General features: G+C 32.2%; 1 protein-coding gene across 2 annotated transcripts in view; it reads right to left on the bottom strand.

Moving 5' to 3' along the window:
- Positions 1–21602, bottom strand: part of LOC110030491 (AT-hook motif nuclear-localized protein 5-like) — a 22915-nt gene extending 1313 nt beyond the window's left edge. The window contains exons 1-2 of one of the 2 annotated variants that reach the window (XM_020733218.1): positions 21388–21602; positions 20673–21208 (exon numbers count right to left, since the gene is read on the bottom strand). In XM_020733218.1, the coding sequence (XP_020588877.1) occupies positions 20673–21108 (436 nt within the window). In that variant the 5' untranslated portion in view covers positions 21109–21208; positions 21388–21602. The remainder of the gene's footprint in view (positions 1–20672; positions 21209–21387) is intronic. The other variant, XM_020733219.1, reaches the window with a different exon arrangement.
- Positions 21603–22715: the final 1113 nt, after the last annotated feature.

The raw sequence follows: 22715 nt of genomic DNA, 5'->3' as shown, positions 1-22715 counted from the left end.
GTTAAATTAATCATGTTGAATTTATTTTAAAAGTATAGTTAATTGAGGACAAATAAAATTTAGTTTACTTCTTTTTAAAAGAAATCTCTGTCTCCCCCAAACTTAAATTTTTAAATATTTTACATTTAATTCCATAAAATGTAGCAGGAAGAAAAAGTAAAAGTTGAATCTACTAACTACTACAACATCCTATTAAATTCATATACGTGCATAGTCATGATAGAATGACTACAGGAGAAAGTAAATCTAGCCTAAAATATGCTTGCAATAATATTAAATTAAAAAGGAAGTATAATAACTTTAAAATTATTTTTCTTCCTACCCTTAAACTTGATTTTAAACATGTATAACATTCAATACAGAAAATATAAGTAGGAAGAAAAACAGTTCAGAAATTCTATCTATCACAAACATCTACAAGTATTCATCAGGACAAAATAATATACAATAGAAAGTAAGTCTAAACTAAAACATGCTCGATAAAATGAAAAGAAATGTCTAACAACCAGAACAGGTATTAACATAGAAATATATATATTTGTGTTTTCCAAATCTTTATATTATTGTAACACAAACACAAACACACATGATAAATAAGGTCAATTCTTCCTTTAACTCATTACATCTCACTAACTTCTAATTTCTAACAGAATCACTACACAGATATATTGGGTACTTATAAATGATTTTATAGATTTTAATCCCAAAGATAAGATTATCCCTGAAATATTGGTTCTCGATGACCAACCCCAGGCCTCACAATATCCCTTAATTAAGCACCTCTAGCAGTTATAAGGATAGTGTAAATTCATCCACATGTTACTCATCAAATATGTTAGCTACTCCTATCAAATAAAAATAAAGCAAGAGAAAAGAAGTAACAAAATTGAGATGGAATTGTTAAAATTGAGATTGAATTGTGGTTGCTAAAATTAAAGATGTCTCTTGTAAAACATAAGTCTTGGAGTCTTGGTGAGATCCGAGTCGTAGTGGACTCGTCAATCCAACTACTACAAGAGAACATATAAGTCTAGCCATAATAAAAAATTAAGAAATCACCTCCCTCATGACACACAAAAATCAAATCAAACTACTAACAATTCAAACATCTACCAATCATCAATCAAACTAATCAATCCACACTAAAGCAAACACAATACAACACTAACAATCATAACTCTCAAGTACACTAAATCAAATCACACTAATAACTATTAGTTGTCTCCGATAAAGCATTTTGTTTAACGTCGTCAGCCCGACAAATGATTCCACCTAAATCAAGATCAAAATTCTATTTAAGTAATTCTTGATCAATCACCCAACCTTTTTCAGATCTTGGGATTCCTACTAAATCCTCAAATTTTAATTTTAATTTCAGCTATTCTTTTGGCTCTTCCTTTTCAGATTGATTTATATCATTGTTCCTCATATTTATTTCTATATCCAATATTCTTTTAGTGGTTTTCTCAATTTTCATATTAATATCATCCTTAAAATTTATAAGAAATAGATTTTTATAAGATACTTCATGATCTCCCAAATTTGGATCGAATTCTTACTAGATAATTTAAATTTTGTATCAAATTCTTCTTGGTTACTCTTTTGTTCATAGTTGTCTTTCAATTTTTCCCCTTGGTACCGAGTAAATGATAGAGGTGGTTTTTCTATATTTATCTTAGTTGAGGAAATAGGTTTTTCCAATTCCTTATGATTTTTTTCTATTGGTCTTTCAATCTCCTATCTTCATTTCTCAACTCAAAGTTCTTTTGAAATATATCCTTGAATTCTCTTCTAAATATTAGTTCGATAATTTTCAATTGCTCATCATTCATCTCCTTGGGGTTTTTTCTTTGGTAAAATTTCTGTGGGATAACTGTTAATTGCATTAATAATTTGCCCCAGTTATTTTTCTATATTCCTTATTGCAACCTCTTGATTTTGTAGCTCACTCTTCATTTGAATAGCAACCTCTTCTAGCATTAATTCCTTCTCATCCTGTGGGTTGAAATTAAATTGAGGAAAATTATTAATTGAGTTAATCATCTGCCCCAGTTGGTTTTTCAGATTTCTTATTGTAGTTTATTGACACTCCCGCCCCCTCTCGCTCACTCTCCATATGAATAACAACCTCTTCTAATAAATCATTCTCTTCATTATGAGGGTTGAAGTTAAACTTATGAGGAATCTCCATATGAATAACAATCTCTTCTAATAAATCATTCTCTTCATTATGTGGGTTAGAGTTAAATCCATGAGGAAAAGAAAGTTCATTATTATAATAGTCATGATTATTCCAACTACATGTACGATTAAATTGATTATCTTCCCAAAATTGGTCTTTTCCTCTAAAATTATTATTCCTCTTAAAATTCAAATGATTTTCCCAACCTGGATTATAATAATCAGAATAAGAATTATATATCTCATGGTCAGTTTCAATCCACTGTCCAAATGAATTTTCCTTAATAATTGGTGTTCCTAAAATTGAAAGCATATCTTCTTGAAAATTTGTCACTCTCTTAGGGTTTACTCTTTCAGAGCTACTAGCATTATAATCTGAATCTGAATATTTATTATATAGTTGATCTGTCATTTCTACATTAAATTCATTGAGTCTTTTCAAATCTCTCCAGTAGAATCTTACAAAAGGATACCCCCTTTAAAAAGAGGTCCGTTCAGCCCCTATAAAGGCATGTTTGCAGGTGGCATGTTTGAAGAATTTAAAGGATCCCCTTTAAGGGTGGATGGTTTCTCACGTGTGAACCTGTATATCGTGTTTTATATCAATTTAAATCTCAGTAACAGTGTCAAAAACTTGACTCATCCCAGAATTACGCAGTAATTTAGCTTTAAAAAATATGGCCAAAATCATGATCTAATTTATATTAAGTATTTAATATGCAAAATAGAAATGTTATATAGAATATATAAAATTATATTTTATATCAATTTAAATCTCAGTAACAGTGTCAAAAACTTGACTCATCATGATCTAATTTATATTAAGTATTTAATATGCAAAATAGAAATGTTATATAGAATATATAAAATAGTTCACACACTAAAAGTTCTACGCAAGTGTGCGTATCGTTTCAAGTAATATAGTGTTTTCTTTAAAAATCTCAGTATCGATCCCACAGAGAAGCGCAGTAAGAAATCCCTTAGGCTAATTCTAGTCTACTACTATCAATACTTAATTTCGAAGATGAAAATTCTTATGATAATAATATAAATCACAATATTTAAACCATAAAAATTAAAGTAAGAAAGAAAAGTTAAAAAGGGTTTAATGAATGTAAACAGAAATGTAACTAAAAGAACTAAGTTTACTAAACTAATTTCTAAACTTCAAAATTAAATTTATTAAGACTAAACAAAGTTTTGTGGCAAAAAGTTCAAGTTTAAAAAAGCATCATTCCCCTTTATAATGAGCACATAGTTAGTTAAGTAATTATAATCATTCGAATTTATATATATATATATATATATAGATATGTATATATACGAGGATATCGACTGCCACTCCAGATCTCCCGCTACTCCCTCACCTGAGGGCTAACAATCTCGCATCAGTTTCCAATCAACTTGACCAAATTGGGATTTTAATCTGTCACCTTAAAATCTCCAATTTTGCATCTAACAAAATATATTTCTCTATTTATTTACACTCAATTCTATAAATGACATACTCTCCCATGAAATCAAATGTGATTCTCCCGATATTGTTGAAATCATAGCCTTTTTGGAACATGTGTTTCTCAACACATTTTAACATTTTAATCGGCCAAATCGAAAAGTAAATGAAGATTTGAGTTCAAATCATCACAAATTATTGACATTTAAAACCGTATAAAACAAAATCATTTTTCGCAAAACTATATCTCAAAGTGGGAAGAATGATAAAGAAGACTACTCAGAATTCATAAGACGGATACGACAAAACACAAATTTCATATATAAAAATAAGTTTATAAAATAAAAGAAATAAAAAACACAACTTATCTCACAATCCTTCTCAAGCAAATCCCAAGAAGTTCTCTTCAAATCTCTCTCTCTTTACAAGCACTCTCAATTCTCTCTTAGAAGTGTAATGAAGAAGAAATTTTTCATCTTCCATCTCCTCTTACAATCCTCGAAGAAAATCTACAAGCCCTTCCTCTCACTCTCACGCCACACACACACACACACACACGCCCCCCAAAAACTCTTATTCAAGCCCTAGACATCCCTCTCTTTTATAAAAGGCTGCCTCTCCAAAAAAAAATTCAAAATTTTCTCCAAAATTCTATCCAAAAGTCAACTCTTTTGAATTCAAAAAACATGTCTCTTGATCTAAGAGACATCCCTTCATAAAAGAATATTTCAAAGTGTCCAGATGTATTGAATCACTCCAAGCGGAGTTTCACTCCAAGAGGTGTTTAGAACAATTATCCCTTTGAAAATTCGCACAAAATTCATCCCGAAACTGCCTTAATCCGCCAAAAGTCGTCTCTGGCGCATCATGCGCCAGTTCTCTGGATTTTGGCGCATCATGCGCGGGTTTGGCGCATCATGCGCCACTCTACAGCAGCTCCACCGTTTTGCTCTGTTTCGCCCCGTTTCAGTTGTGTTTTGCTCCTAACAGATGTACCTACAAAATAAACATAAAAACAACATTTCTTTGAAATATAATTTCATTCAAAAATATGTGAGAAATGTAAAGTAAATTAAGCATAGAAAGACATCGAAATATGTCAAGTCAGAATTTTATTTCATGCTCGTTTTTCTCCAAATAGCATCATTTTTGTTTCATTTACTCCATAGAATTTTATTTCATGCTCGTTTGTCTCCAAATAGCATCATTTTTGTTTCATTTACTCCAAAAGTTCATTTCAAGTATCTGAAACCAAAAACATGCAAAATACATTCTTTTAAAGTGTAATATCATTAAAAATCATTAAAATTAAGCATAAAATATATATGAATAAGTAGGTAATTTTTAGGCGTATCACGGACCACTGGAAACTGTAGCCAAGCAATTTTTCTACAGCCCTATCTGACCACTGAAAACTGTAGCCAAGCAATTTTTCTACAGCCCTATCTACCCATCTCCATGCAACTCTGCCCTTCTGCCTTATTGTTGTCGTCCAAACCATCGTCTTGCAGTTGTCGCCCTTTTCTTCCCACACCCATTTGTTATACTGCAACCACCTATAGCTTCACATATCACTCTCGTTCCCCTGCCCACTATTGTCGTTGCTCTCGCTGCACCCATCCTAGTGTCGCTAATCTGCACCCTCCTCTTCATTGTTCCGCAAAACCCCTTACCTTTCCCCCCACTACACCCACAATAACCCTCCCAATCTTCCAGCCCATTGCCGCCAACGTCCTCCCAACCCTTCCAGCTACCACCAAAACTCTCAAGTCACCTGTTAGCTACTGTCGACCTTCTCTGCCTGTTGTTGTTGTGAGGCCAGGACAGCCAGCGTTCTACTATCAAATCTACTTCCAACCATCATGCCCTAACAACCACCTCAAAAATCACGACGGCCATACACCACACTTCTCCTCGCCCTAAAGTGTCTTTTATGTTATGTTATTATTTTTTTATTATCAAGAGTCTTTTTATATAATCTTATTGAATTTTAGCAATAATACTGGCATTTTTATTGTGGTTTGGGTTAACTCTGGTATCACCCAATCTCCAAATCTTTTGGCAAAACCCTTATCCCCCATGATCTCATGAAGATTGAACCAATCTATTTTATCATAAGTTTGTTACATATCAATTTTCATAATCATAAGACCAAAAGTAACTGTAAAACATTTAAGCCTATAGACCATCCCCTAGGCAAGATGACAATGGCTAAAAATAGACCTGTGAGGTTCAAAAGCCACTTGCTCTTCATAACTAAAAGAATAGGGAATAAAACCTTGATACGATTAACAATCATTCTTTTAGCAATATTATAAAGGCCTGACAAAAGCTTATGGGCCTAAATTTAGCTAGATCCTTAGGAATACAAGTCTTCGGTATAAAACCAATAAGAGTCCCCTTCCAATAATCTGAAATGCAACCAGACTAAAAGAAAACTAAGACAGCCAAAATCACCTCTTTGCCAACAATTCAGCAAAAATGTTTGGAAAAGAAAGTAGTCATGCCATCCAAACCTGGAGCCCTATTTGAATCATGCATTTAACAAAATTCTCAACTTCAAATATTTTAGATATCAGGAAATTAGCAATATCCTTATTAATAAGGTATCTTTCATCATGATCTGGCCAATAATAAACTTTAGAACTTTGCTTCCACTTATTGTGAAAAAAAAACACACAAAAAAATCATGAATCTATTTTGATCTTTAGTAATATTACCATTATCCATCTTAACATGGCATATTCTATTAGATCGACGGCGGGAAGAAGCCATGGTGTGGAATTTTTTGGAGTTAGCATCTCCTTCATTAATCCAGCTAACCTTAGCTCTCTGCCTCAACCAAGTAGTATCCGAGCAAGAGTAGAAGTGAGCTCACTAATTTTAGATATAAGGTTTCTTCCAACTCTGCGGAAAGCCTACTATTTAAGCACTCCATAATCTATAGCACCTCAATCTCCTCTAAATTTTGTTTAAGAGTGCCAAGTCCTTTCAATGTGTTCTTGCTCCAAAGGAATAAAGCTTTTAAAGTTCTTTTATACTTCCTTTGTAGGAATTCAACAATAGGGTCATAATTGAGCCTCTTCCGGTATTTAAGAACCATATTCAAGACAAAGGGACAATAAATCCATGTCCTCAAATTTCAGCCACTTGTCAGAATTATGAGAGACACCGCCCATAGAAAGGAGAATAGGGACAATGGTCAAAGGCAACCCGATCCAAATGTCAGAACATTAGCAAAGGGAATAATAGCAAAAGCAGCCGAATTGATAAGCACACATTCATGCATGATCCAGATTTTACTCTACCCATCTTTATTTTTGGACTAAGTGAAAAAAGGACCAAGTGAAATGAGGACCAATGAAACTCAAATCTTGAAGGTCGTTATCTGGAGCAGCTTTCCCTTTTGAAGGCCCGTTATCCTAATCTCCAAAGGACAAGAAATTGAGATTTGCTAAATAGGAGGTAGTGGAGTCATTATGTTGAGCCATCAACGAGACCTTTGGAAAAAAATAGAATTCTGCTATTTTATCCTTACACCGGTGAAAAAAGAATTGAGGTTTGCTGAAGATGGACAGTTTGGTCATTATGTAGGGTAGGCAATTGAACCTTCTTGGAAAAAAATCAAAATTTTGTTGTTTGTAGAGAAGCCTGTCCAACCATACTCATGATGCAGCTGATTTTTTTTATCAAGCCACCAGAATCCAGGGCCCCTAATCAGCTTAAGCATTTTCCCTGTGAATGGGTTCATTGGTGGGGAGGTTACCAAGCACCTTAAGATCGTTTTCTTGCATGTCTCTTACCACTTTATTAACAAAACTTGGTGGTTGAAGACCAGCATCCTTCTCAAAGAAATTTTGATTAGAAGCATTGTTGTCAGATCTGAGAAGAGCTTGGCTTGGAGGGCAGCTCTCATTAGCATCCAAATGCTTGGCTCCCAATAAGCTAGATTTGTGCATAAAGGCCTCTTTATTGTATGGTCCATGGGTGATAACGGAAAGGGTATGTGTGCAAAATCCAACAAGAAGATAGAGAGAAAATGCAAAAAATAAAAATTGAGGAACAAGAAAAGCAAGGAAACTGGGCGCTAAACAAAAAAAAGATACAAGAATTTCCTGCTCTCGTAACCAATCGGGATACAAAAATCACCACCCGATGGATCAACGAAGAAAGGAAATCCGAGATGTCACCACCAAAGATAAAGGGGTATACTTTCCACCATAAGATCGACTTCTAGCATGTCTCTTACCACTTTATTAGCAAAACTTGGTGGCTCAAGTCCAGCATCCTTCTCAAGGAAATTTTGATTAAAAGCTTTGTTGTCAGATCTGAGAAGAGCTTGGCTTGGAGGGCAGCTCTCATTAGCATCCAAGTGCTTGGCTCCCAATAAGCTAGATTTGTGCTTAAAGACCTCTTTATTGTATGGTCCATGGGAGAAAACAGAAAGGATGTGTGCAAAATTCAACAAGAAGATAGAGAGAAAATGCAAAAATGAAAATTGAGAAACAAGAAAAACAAGGAAACTGAGCGCTAAGCACAAAAAGATACAAGAGTTTCCTGCTCTCGTAACCGATCCGGATATAGAAATCACCACCTGATGGATCAACGAAGAAAGGAAATCCGAGATGTCACCGCCAAAGACAGAGGGGTACACTTTCCACCACCCAACGCCATAGTTGGAGACTCGTCCCCATCCGGGAACCACCATGGGAGCCAAATACCTCCCACACTCAAATGAAACCCCAAAGACCTCCTAATACAGCAAAAGACCACTTATTTATAAATACTAAGGATCCTCTTATTGTACCATCCAAATAGAAAACACATAATAATACTGAGCTAAAACATAAAAACTGAACTTAACATAATATGAACAGTACTAGTATTGACTCTCTTGCGTCATTCTTCCGGATCAAGATTAAGACACAACGTGTCATTCTCCTCGGGTGAGATGAGCTCGTTCTTCATCTCCATTGAATCGATCACTTCCAAGAGATCCTATATGCAGCACTTCTCTTGCAAGCAGCAATCAATAAGGACCCTCATGATTCTTCAATCAGTATATGATGAGTTGGAATATATCACATATTCCACCACCATTGTCACCAATTAGTAGCTTTATGGGACATTATATAATCCGGATCAATTTTATGTTCTAGACAATTGAATTATGATCAGGCAGCAGGAACTCATCTAGATGATAAAAAGGCTGCAATAACCCAAATTTTTTCATTGATCCAAATTGGTCATGAAATTTCAGTAACTAGTGTTATAGACTTCTTAGCATCCAAGAAAAAATGGTATCACACAGCCATCATTGGTGGTGATATCTCGGATTTTAAGAAAAACTGGTATCACACAGCCTTCATTGGTTGGTGACATTTCCAAGAAAAAATGGTATCACACAATGCTAAATCTTAGTCTTATTTGCTCCAAGCATTGGTTGGATGAAGTGATTTCTTCCCAAAGAAAATGTTAAAAATGCCAACAATCACATGAGAAATGACAAACGTTTGGGCCAATGTTTTCCTATTTTCCTGAAGAAAAGTAAGATATTGTTGAATAAGTTTTCCTGGAGGTGAAAATAAACTGTTTTCCTGAACTATGACATGGGAAATGATAAAGAAATTGTTGAAAAAGGAGAGTTATATTTTCCTGAAGGGCGATAAGAAGGCAAAAGAAACAATGAAGGGAGAAGGCCGCACTTAGAAACAAGGAAAACAGCAAAAGCATCAGCACTGGGGACAATCTGGAGTTTAATTCTCGTCAAATGCAGCAAACAGAAAAGCTGGAATTGATGGATTGCAAACAAAAGGAAGGCTAGGGAAACTTGGTTAATAAAACTTGGCAAGAATTGAATCAAGATTGCAATGCCCTGATACCAAAATGATACCAAAAAGGCTATGTTTGCAGAATTCAACAAGAAGATAGAGAGAAAATGCAAAAAAGTAAGAAATTCATAAATAAGAAAACAAAAGAAACGGAAAACTAAATAAAGAAAGATACAAGATAGTAGAATTTTCTATTCTCATAGCCGACTGGGATGCTGAAATTACCACCTGAATGATTGACAAAAGAAAAAACCAAAGATGTCACCGCAAATGACAGAGGGGTATAGTTTCCACCACCCAAGTCGTGGCAGGAGACTCGTCCCAATCCGAGAACCACCAAGGGAGCCAAATCCCTCGCAACACTCAAATGAACCACAAATACCTCCTAATACAACACAAGACCAACTCGTTATAAACACTAAAGACTCCCTTATTACAATCGTATCATCCAAATAGAAAGAACAAAAACAAAAAAAAAACTAAAACATAAAAATTGAACTTTAACAAAATATGGACAGCACTAGTATTGATGCTCCAGCGTAATTCTTCAGATAAAGATTAAGACATTTGTGTCACTCGAGCAAGACTCCTTTTTACCCCACAATTCTACACTTAAAGCAAATACAAGAAATGTAATCATACTCGACACACTAAAAAAACGTACCCTTTAGGCCTTCAATACACATACCCATAGGTAATTTTTTTGACAAATCCATCGGGACACAAATTCTAATATACATACTTAAGCCCCAAATTATTGGTGCATGCATCTAGCTAAAGAGGTTTTCCAAGCATTGTGATGAATCTAGCATTATTAACACTATCGCAAAATTGGAGAGGCGGGTGAGGAAATCTAATCCAAACTAGTGAAGAAAAGTCGTTTGTCATTTAAGGGGAGAAATTGGGAGTCCATTTGTCCATACCAATAATAATTCCAACAAAAAATTCAAGGACCACCCATAAGAGCAGCATCTCCAGCTTCCTCAGAAGTAAAATTAAAACAATTAAGCTCCACAATGAATAATTGGAACTCCCAAAATTGCACCCATTGACAATTCAGCTCAGCCTTGAGTCAGGAAATATGAACCTTCTTACCATGAACTTTCCAACCAAAGCCTTCTTTAATCCATCCAGGTTTTCCTTACAGCTTCCTTGGGTAAGATATAGCTATTTTCTGCACAAAAAAAAAATACCTTCTTTCATTTTATCATTGTTCCTTGTTTTGCAAGAAGATCTTGCATACTTCAACAATTCCCAATTTGACAGCTTCCTTGGGTAAGATATTGCTATTTTCTGCACAAAAAAAAATACCTTCTTTCATTTTATCATTATTCCTTGTTTTGTAAGAAGATCTTGCATACTTCAACAATTCCCAATTTGATGAAAGGAATTGTGTTGTTGCATACTTGCACCATTACCAAGCTCCATAAAGTGGTAGTAGTGAAGATCATCCCATCCGCACACTCCTTCCCTGCAAGTCCGCTCAGAATGGCATTCTTTGGCACTCAAGCCACGCAGCTCACGGGCACTCCCAGCAACCACAGCACATCCACATGAGCGCCTTTGATCCTCCTCCAACATCTGCAGGGCATCCCGTGTTGCAAATAGAGGCTTGAGCATTGTTGTTATTCTCGCAACAAATATCCTCTTCCCTGCATCGTGGTATTGTTGCCTGCCATTGCTATCAATAGCATTAACTTGACGCACAAGCACTATCGCACATCTAACCCCCTGCCTCAAAGCCAGCATGCCCTCACTCTTCCAGTCAACAATTGTGTTCAACATCTCAGCATTGAACAGGATTTCTTCATAGTTTGCTTTCAGAACAACATTAGCATCTAAAAGTAGGGCTGAAAATGAGTTGAGCTTGAGCAAGCTCATGTTTGGCTCATTCGAAACAGCTCATGATTGAAATCAGCTCTTGTTTGAAATTACTCGTGAAAAGTGTGTTCGTGTTCGGCTCAATTTAAATATCACGTTTAATTTTTTTTAATGTGTGTAAGTTGATATGACACAATCTACTATGCCACAGCCAAACATCATTAATTGTGCTTTTAAAACAAAGTAAATTTAAATTTGCATTGATTGAATTTTTTAAATGAGTCAAATATATATGTTTTAGTGTATATGTTCTACTAGTAAAACATAATTATTATATTTAATAACACAATATGAAATATGTACTGTAAAATTAAATCCTTTAACATATAATTGACAAATGAAAATTAAGTTATGTTTTCAACTTTCTACTAAAAAAATTTTATCTAGAGTTATTTAACTCTTACAAATTGATTAGATTGCAATTATTTTTCTTATTTTGTATTGTTGCCATAGAGTGTGTATCCACCTTCATTTAATTTAGAGTTGTGATTTTTTTTTCTTATCTCCTATTATATGGCTTGAACATTCGATATCTAATTAATACATGCCCTTATTGATTTTGCATTGAAGGCATTCCAACAAAAGAAAATTAATGGTTAACTTTTGAATCCCAAACATGGTTCGGTCTACATTCTGGATAAGATGAAGATGCATCATGTCGTGTAGTGTAACATTTGTACATTTTAATACCTAAATAAATGTCAAATATGAATTGAATTGTGTTTCTCCTGCATGCCAATCAAAATAAATAAGGCATTGTCTAGCACAGAAATTACATTAATAGATTTGTATTAGCAAAAGATTTGAACTTAAATTTTATGTGCATGAACCGTGAAGTCATCTTGATTTCTCGCATGCATTATATTAGAGAAAGTTATAAGATAAGTTGTGATTTTAAACATACATACAATCTTGCTCTCAATATAATATTTTTCTAAATTTACTAAGAAGTAAAGATTTTTCAATTAAGCGCTTATTATTAATCTTCATTTCATCATATTCATTTTTTAAGCAAGAAAAATGTATACCAAGATTTTTATGTACTTCACTAAATATTTTATATTTTCTTTTTAATTTCTTATATTTAATAGCTAAATCATTAAATGCAACATCTAATTCTTCAAAAATGATTTCATCAAATACCTCGCATGATTCTGATATTGAAACCTCAAGGGTTATTAGACATAAATCGATTTCTTCATCTCCACGGAATTTGAATTTGCCCACAAAACCTTGTTCCTTTTATAGTGCTTCGTGTATTTTTTTTCCTTTTATTATTTCCTTTTTCTTTCTTTTGTGTCAGTAGCTAGGCTTGAACAGTCATCTCTTATGAGACTTTTTACAATTGAAGCATATCAGAAGTTTTAGATTTGACTTATATTAAGAAAGGTAGAGGTAGATCTAAAAAGACTTGAGCAATTTGCAATATTTAAAATTTCACAATTAGAGGCGCGCCACAACGCGTCTCGTTGTGCAATTGCAAAAAAATCTGCGTCAAGGCGTCGCGCAATCCACGCATTGTGTATGCCTCAAAATTTGTGAGGCGTGCAATAAGGTGCTTTTCACCTCATCAAAAATAAGGTGTCCACCTCATATACTAGGTATTCTACACGATCATTTGTGTGTGTGTGTGTGTCTGTGTTTGTTTGTCTGTCTGTCTGTATCATTTATTTTGACTACGAACTGTTTGTCTGTCTGTCTGTCTGTATCATTTATTTTGACTACGAAATTCTCAAATTGTAAAGCTTATGCCTCGTACCGTCTCAAGGAGTATGCTTCGCCTCACACATAGAAAATGCCAATTGCACAATTTTAAACATTTGCTAGTCGTATTTAAAATGATTTTAATTTATTAGAATTAAATAAAAATATGACACTCCACAGGACAAAATGGAGAAAAAAGATGCAGTCGACCACACTTAGTGAGATAAAGGATTGTTATTATTGTTGTTGTATGCAGTTTATATGTCTTAGATTTCTATACCTTTGATGTTTCTTTCTGAATAGATTTCCTAACCTCCTTGTCAACAAGACCACGTCAGAACAAGAGGTGCTTTCAATGGTATCCTCTTGTGTCTGCAAAGTTATTATTCTTCCTTTCACTTTCTTTTGGACTCCATTCATATCCCGTTGTGCTAAAACATGCCCACGTGTTATCGAAGATCCAAGCAACTGATCAAGTGAATATAAATTTAAATCATTAGACTCACTCATATCCCGTTGTGCTAAAACATGCCCATGTGTTATCGAAGAGCCAAGCAACCGATCAAGTGAATATAAATTTAAATCATTAGACTCACAGAAGACGGTAACTTTTACACCCCATTCCCTTGGAAGACATCTTAATATTTTATATATTAATTCTTGTTTGTTACGTTTTTCCAAGAGAATGCAATGTATTAGTTATTTTCATGAACCTAGTGGACATGTTTGAAATTGATTAATTGGGTTACATATGATCCAATCTATTAATGTGAGCATCTTTAACCTCACCAGTACTTTCATCAGCAACAATCAATTCATTCTTTTTTTTTTTTTTTTTGCAGTATTTAACATGGAAATTCTCATCATATAATCATTAGGCAATAAAAAACAATATAAAGTGTTACCACTCCTAGCATTTAGTTCATCTAACTTTCTTTCAGAAGCAGTCCAATCGTCAAATAATTTTGAAACTATGATGTCATTCATTCGACAGTAAGTATATAATATTGGTGTGTCAAAATATGCCACATACATGAGGCTTGACATCTAAGAAAAGTGCTAATCCAATTTTTCTAATAAATGAATGACATTTTATCTAAAAGTAAATGTCTATGTATGGATTGTCCCTCAGGTAGTAAACACGTAAGAAATCCATGTCAATAGTGTGTGATCTACTCTTGGATGTTAAGTGACAGAAAGAGTCGATACTCTAATACAAATTGAGGAATGACTATGGCAACCAAGATGGGAAGTGAATTGAGTAATTTTAAAAATTATATTTAAACGACTTAAAAAATTTATTTATCGAGTAAAAAAGTATTATAAATAAAATTAAACTTTAACTCAAGATTACAATTGTGAATAATAATCAAGCAACAAATAAAATAGAGGAAGCAAAAAAAATCATAGTTGTAGAGAAAATCAAAAACAAGAAAAACAGGAACAAAGATTTTTGTGTGGTTCGGCTCAAACCAACTTATGGACCTAGGTCCACTGCCGGCCAATCCTCGGACTAGGAATTCACTAATCAATAATAAAATAGGGTATAACCTAAACGTATTTTTAAACCAGATAAGTATCAACCCCACTATGCAAGCCACCTTCACCTAGTGGTTGAGAGTTTTGTCACTCAATCAAGAGGTCCTACTTTCAAAACCTTTCATATCCGGTGTGTGTGAATTTGGGTGTGTGAAAAAGAAAAGTATCAGTCCTACTGCACTCTAATAATTAGCAACAAAAAGAAGAAGGCCGCCAAATATGCTAACAGAAAAAAAAATTAACCGTCATTAATAATGATAAGCCTTTTAGAATATAGCTTACCTAAAAGTCTCGAAAAAATCATTTCCAATACACAAAATAATCTCAAATTTTCTTAAGCTCATAATGTTTCTTTTCAAACTTGAAGAAAATTCAATTTCAAATTTAATAAGATTAACTTAAATATGAATAGCATACTTGTACCTTTTATATCTTAACCCAAATGAAATTTCTTCAAGAAATATGATTAAAGTTTAATAAATCAATTTTGTTTTAATTATAATAAAATCTTAAATGATACTAGATTAAAAACTTAGACGAAAAAACAAATCCACCTTTTTATGTTTTAATTATAATAAAATCTTAAATGATACTAAAAACTTAGACGAAAAAACAAATCCACCTTTTTAGGGAATTAAAGCTAAATTCTTAAAGGAAAAATAAAGATGAGTAAATAATTTTCAAACTACCACGCAGCACAAATCTTAATTCAAACCAAAAAAAAATATTTAACCAATTATTTAAGCAAAATTAAAATATGAAACCCAAAAAAACCTTCTTACACAAATGTAACATTCAAAATGAATTTAGCCAAGAAAATAATTTTTAGACCTCTTGGAATAACAGTCGTCCTTTGGAGAGAATTATTGTTGAGATTTTTAGAGGGGTTAGAGATTTAAATTTTGTTTAATTGACACCTATTTATAGACTAATTGGTTTGGCCATATTTCCCTCAAAACAACCGAAAAATTTTTAATTCAAATCGATCTATTTTATGAAATAAATTTAAAAAACCATTAATGCAAAAATCAAAATATTTATTGTCTTGTTTAAGCATATTTTCATTCGCTTAAATTAGCTTTAATTTTAACTTAACCAAACAAAATTACAGCAGTAAAAATCAAATAAAAAAACATATAAATTTCAAATTAGAAAACATTTTTGAACTTTAAATTTCAAAGTGTTTTAATTTAATTGAATATATGGCAAGTAGTTGAAATTAAAACGATATAAATAAATCATAATTTTCATGTATTAAATACAAAAACAAAAATCAAACAACGCATGATTGAATGTTTAAAAATTAAGATCAAGCCAAACAAGGTAAGTGTCGCTTATGTAATAAAATAAATGGAGCTTAATTTGTGTTGCATAATAATGTATAAAATATAAGTAACATATGAATTATAATATGACATTAATAGCTAATTTAAAGCATAATTTAAACAAAACAAGATCATCAAAATATTGGATAATATATAATTGAAACTTTTTGCATGTAATTTAGTTAAGTTTAAAAAAAATATGTAATCCCGATTAAAGTATGGAAATATTTCGGAGATTTGGTAGTTTCTTGGCTTACTAAACTCTTGAATATTATTTTAAAACTAAACAGATACATGAGGAGTGGAGGAAGAGTATTTTGGTCCCACTTTTTAAGAATAAAGGGGAAGCACAAGAGTGTGTAAATTATAGAGGAATTAAGTTGACTTATCATACTTTAAAATTATGAAAGAGGGTAATTGAACATAGATTAAGGCGTGATACAAAAATTCCTCATAATCAGTTTAGATTTATGTCGAGCAGGTCTACTATGGAAGCTATACATTTATTGAAATGTTTGATGGAGAAGTACATAGAGAATAAGGATGATTTAAATATATGATCTAAATATAATTTTCATTGATTATAAAGCTTACGATTTCCAAGAGAAATTTTTTTGAGAGTTCTAGAGAAAAAAGGTGTCAATATGAATTATATCCGAGTCATTAAAGATATGTATATTAGAGTTGTTACTTGTGTTCAAACAAAAGGAAGATTGACCAAGTGACCAAGTATTTTTCTATTTTTTCTATTTCACTTGGATTGCATCAGGGATCGGCTTTAAGCCCACATTATTTGGCTTTAGTTATGGATGCTCTTACTGAACATTTAAAGGAGGATGTAGGTTGGTGTATGTTTTTTGCTGATGATATCCTTCTTGTGAAAAAGTCTAGAGAAAAAGTTTAGGAAAAACTAGAATTGTGGAGGCCAACATTGACGTGGAATGTAATTTTAGTAATAGTAACTTTAGTAGCAAAGTTATAATTGTGGGTGATCAAATCGTTAAAAGGTGAGATTGTTTTAGATATATCGAGTCTATTGTTCAAAGTGATTGTGATATAGATGGGGATGTTATTAGTAGAATTCAAGTTGGTTGGCTGAAATGGAGGAATGCATCAGGCCTATTGTGTGATAGAAAAGGACTGCTTAGATTTAAAGGAAAATTGTATAAGATGGTAGTGAGAGTTGCAATGCTCTATAGCGGAGAATGTTGGCCTTTAAAAGAGAAGCATACAAAAAAGTTAAATGTTGCTAAGATGAGAATGCTTAGGTGGATAACTAAGATGAGAATGCTTTGGTGGATAAGTGGCTTGACACTTGGAGACAAAATGTGAAATGAATATATCAGTGATAGGGTTCGTGATTGTTTGGTCAAATTAAATGTCTACCATCTAATGCTCCTATTAGGAGAGTGGATATTTTTGTCGACCATCTAATGCTCCTATTAGGAGAGTGGATATTTTAGATTCGACTTATGTTAAGAAATGTAGAGGTATATCTAAAAATACTTGGGCTTATTGTAGAAAAATTTATTTTAATCTATTAAAATTAAATGAAAATATAACACTTAATAGAACGCAATGGAGAAAAAGGATTCATGTAGCCAACCCCACTTAGTGGCATAAACGCTTCTTGTTGTTTTTGTTGCATGTAATTTAGTTAAGTATCATGATGTATATTTAATTATATCAAAGAATATAATTATTTGTGCATACATACACAGATTATACATATATATATATATAAACATTTTTATATGATTATCATGATATTGAATGCATGTTATTTATTGATGTTAGGCTTTTAGATAGCTTATTTAATATGTATTTAATAAAGTTATAATGAATTAACAACTTAGCCAAATAATAGATTTATTATGAATAAAAATTAATTCCACAACTATAATTATTAGAGTTAATTCCATAATTTTGCATGAAAATTTTATGGTGACTAAATATTTAATAAAAAATTTAGATTGCGATTATCACATTTATTTGAATTATTAAATAGTTGGAATATTAAAGTTGCAAAACTAAAAATGATATTGAATGAGAGTCAATTTTAAATTTAATATATTGTTAATAATATTATTTGTATTGAAAATAAAATTCCTAAAATTAGTTTATTTTGTTGATCCTAGTAAATTTTAAATCAATTATGTGCAAAAAAAAAAAACCCTAATGGGTTCTAGGACAAACTAGACTCAAGTATTCTCAAACTTGATCGTCTTAATCTGCTAAAATTATTTGTCCCATAAACACTAAATTAAAACATTATTACACCTAAACATATGTTTGCTATTATCGAAATCTAATAATGAATCATAAGGGTCATGGACTTAACTCTAATATTCTTTGTTCATGCTTGATCAGTTGTTTATGTAAAATAACAAAAATATGTCATATATAAATGAGTATCGAGCTGTTCATCAAATGTACTTGTTTATTTATAACCACATATATTTACACTCCCTAAGGAAATTATTTTTATATCATTGAAAGTTTGGATAATTCAATAAGTTTATGATAATTTTTTATATACTTGTTGGTGTTGTTGATTCATGGAATCTTACACATGTTGTTGTTTGTGAAGTTGCTTGATTTTGTTGGGTTAGAATGAAATGTTTCTTGATCTCCATGTATTTCTATTTTCGTATATGAGATACTATTGTATAGTTGGGTCAAAAGTTTCAAAATTTGGGGTATGTCAATTATTATATAGCTAAGAAATTTCCCAACACCTCTTGAATTTACCTTAGACGAGTGAAAGACAAAAGCTATGCATTTGTACCAAACCTATACCAATTTGATTAGGTTATATTCCAAATTCATCTAATGTTATATCCTCTCTCTAGTTCCCCCACCATATTAGCTCTAATATATTTTGTACTTAACAAATTTCTCAGCTTTTTATTAAAAAGTTTTGTATTTAAAGTAATTAAGTTTACTAAATATAGCTCATAATGCCATCTCTCTCAGAATGACAATGACGTAGATGTCACCACTGGTCTATGAACAACGAAATGAGTTGTCTTCATGGTCATTACTCATTATAAACTGAAACTTTGTGAGATTATCAGTGTGTGATATGTTATTTCTTTGACGCATTCATGCTCAAGTAACTTTATAACTTAATATGTCAATATCTTCATATTTTCTACCAAATTGGGCCTTAATAAATGTTTTCCTTGTATACCAATAAGATAAATGGTATTTTGGCAAATAAGATGGGTGTGATTTTTAAACTTCATAAAACATATTATAAATGAAATTTATGATACTGAAAGGGAAAGAGAATCTTATTTCATGGCATAGAAAATATTTAGTCATGTGCCAATATACTTCTATTATGTTTTTAGTCCCCTATTGTCGGTAATTATTTAGAGCATTTGAAGTCATGTGCCAATATACTTCTATTATGTTTTCAGTCCCCTATTGTCGGTAATTATTTAGAGCATTTGATAGTTATTTTGTCTAACAAGTTATGACATTGATTGCTTATTTGATGGAGTTCAAAGGGACCAATGGGTGTACAATACAAGCAATTCTCAGCAACAAACATTGGTGGAATCAGAGAGTAGAATAAGTGATTTTTATTTCTTTGATTTTCATCCTTTTTTATAGAATAAAGTGCCAAAATAGTCCCTTGACTATTTACATGGGGCCATTTTTGTCCCAGTCTATAAAAGTGTCAAATTAATCCTCGGACTCGTTTAATATGGACCGAAATTATCCCTAGGGAGGACTATTTTAGCACCTTTTAAAAGAGCATGAGAACTAGATAGACACTTCTATAGACTCTTCTCTAAATGACCCTCGACAAAGAGTCAAAAGATCATTTTGACACTTCTCTTATATTAAACTTGAATCAGAGATGTTTATCTGGAGTTATGTATATGTTATTCGTATGATAGTTTTTTTTTAAACATAAGAAATTTATGTTTTGGTTGAAAAAATTTTGTTCAGATAATCTTTTAATTTTATCAATTTGTTAATTGTTAAAATATATTAAATTTTAGAAAATTATTAAATCTTCATAAATTAACATATTGTTTTAAAGGTTTCTCATTAGATAATCTTTTAATTTTATCAATTTGTTAATAGTTAAAATATATTAAATTTTAGAAACTTATTAAATTTTCATAAATTAACATATTGTTTTAAAGGTTTCTCATTATATGCTAATCGAGCCAATATTCAAACTGAAATTATACCGTGTCACTCTAATGAGCATATACATGAGTCAACATCAAGCATTCCAATTGAACCCGAGTTAACGAGCCAAACTCAAGCACAAATTAATATTCTTGAGTTGAGCTCAAGCCCAATTTTTTATCTCAATTCGAGCTCGAGCAGATTTTCTGCAATGCAAGACGAACTCCAATCTGCTGTGGCTCGATGTTGACTCAGCTCGTTTGACCCCCTAGTCATGATTCACGTGATAATCTTTAAACTAAGAAGTTGAAAGTTAAATAATAATAGATACATTTGAATACAAAATTTTTAATGTGATGCAGCATCTGTCAGTTACACTTGGCAACAAGTGTCATCTCTACAAACTGCGCCACTAGTATATGTACCATAGATGTGAAGTTTGCTAAGAACATGATAGAAAGACATTCACACGGGTTTCCAAAATCAAGAAATAAACAAATTGATGACACAATTGTCATATGAACATGCAATTTGAAAACTAAACCAGATAAGGAATTGAATTTTGTAATAAATTCAAGAAAATTAAGACGGAAAATGAACAAGTACCCAAAGCACCAAGTTGTTGCCGTTTTCCAGATCCTGGTGGACGACCTCGTCCTTTAGCCGGGGGTTGGGACAGTGAAGTGTTAGTTTTGTTGCACTCAGATGTAGTAGTCGTAGAACAAAGAGCCAAAGCCATAGTCCCATCAGGCCCATATTTCCTTGGCCTTCCTCTTTTCTTCTTCATGGGCTCGCTCATAACAAACATACCACCTGGTCCCATTCCAACAAGCTCACCATCTCCAGGGTAATTTGAACCTAAAGCATCCAATGGCTTTAGTGCAGAAGATGAAATCGTGTTAGTTGGAAACCTCATCACAGCAGACTTAGCCACGGTCATTGAGTGGCTTGGAACTCCAGCTCCAATTCCATAAGAATTAGAAGCAGTCATTATGCCCGAGCATTCAGACGAATCAAGTCCATAAGGCTCCCTCGCATCCATGAATGATTTTCTTTTTTAAACTCACAAAATACCGCAACACCTAGAACAAAAACAATCTGAATTGGTAGAAATTTGCATAATTAACGCACATATTAAGATCCTGCCAAAGAAAAAAAACATAAAAACCAATTTCACAAAAAAAAATATATATATATGTTTCTTCAAGCGCACATATTAAGATCCCGCCAAAGAGAAAAAACATAAAAACCAATTTCACAAAAAAAAATATATATATATGTTTCTTCAATGATAAGCAGACTCGTTCCAACCAAAACCTACACAAATCTAAGGAAAAAAAACCAGAGAATGCGAGGGGAAGCAGCGTTTCATCTTGCCATAGACCGTGAGAGAAAAGAGCCCCAATCTATGGTTTTCGTCTATTAGGGTTTAGATATGCTCTAAAACCCTAACAGCCAGCGGATTTTTTGCTCGCGCACTTTTTAAGCGGTTACAGGAGTAGTCGAAATGAAGCTTGAGAGGAGATATTACATATTTCAAAAAATAAAAAAATTGGCCTGGTCGAAGAAATAAGGATTTGACTCAAAATTTAACCTAACATAATAAATAATTAAATTATTTTAATATAATTTAAATAATAAAATAATCAAATATTATCTTTATCGATTCAACAAAATAATGATTTAGTTTAAGATAATGCTTTTGAATTCTTTGAACAATATTCTAAATAAAAAATTTTAAGACATGATATTTTATCTTTTTTTAATTTAAATTCTTATTCATGGTCATTCCATCAAAAATCAAAATGTTAAAATTGAATAATATTTGAACCGATCGGTTCTCTGATATAAGAAAAAAAATTAATGAAATTTTAACTATAAATGTCTAATATAAGAAAAAGATTAAAAAAACATATCAAATATATTTTATTAATTAAAGAATTTCCTAATTCTAAGATTAAAAAAATAAAATAAATTTTAAGTAAATATGGTGGGTTATTTTCTTCGTTTGGTATCGGATTGGGTATCCACTATAGGTCTAAAAAAATTTCTATCTAAATGATTGGATGTATCATTTAAAAAATAATATATTACCCTAAAAGTATAATTATTATTTTAAAATGCATATAATCATTCAGATGAAAAAGATATATAATATTTATGAGTCTACAGAAGTAGGGGTTTTCACCTAACTTATGGATGTATGATGGGATTTATTTTATTCCAGGATCTAGTATTTTTATAAGGGTACGCCCTCATAGTTAATAACATCTCAAAAGTTGTGGCTCGCAAGAATAGTTTGATTAAAGTATTGGCTTATACAAGACATGATTATAAGGTAAGTGTATTGAAGATTGATATTTCATGACCTCAGATTGATAGATTAGTTTGGAAGGATTTGATCAAAATTAAAGGTTACGACTTACAATCTAATGATGATGTGTCGCAGAAAGTCTCAGAAAATGGCTCAGCCAACTATGAGAAGAAGGCATGCCCTGGGAATTCAAATTATGAATTTATTAAAAGCAGGTTAATTTTTTTATTTTAGAAATTAAATTTAGTTTGAAAGAGTTTGTTTTAGATTATATTGATTTAAAAGTGTTTTATTTGATTTAGGTGATCCACTCGAGTTAAAAATTTGAGTTGGTT

This window comes from Phalaenopsis equestris, unplaced genomic scaffold (assembly GCF_001263595.1).
Source record: "Phalaenopsis equestris unplaced genomic scaffold, ASM126359v1 Scaffold000727, whole genome shotgun sequence".
NCBI classification, from domain to species: Eukaryota; Viridiplantae; Streptophyta; class Magnoliopsida; order Asparagales; family Orchidaceae; genus Phalaenopsis; species Phalaenopsis equestris.
The sequence above is the reverse complement of the archived record's forward strand: the minus strand, read 5'-3'. Positions and strand labels throughout refer to the sequence as shown.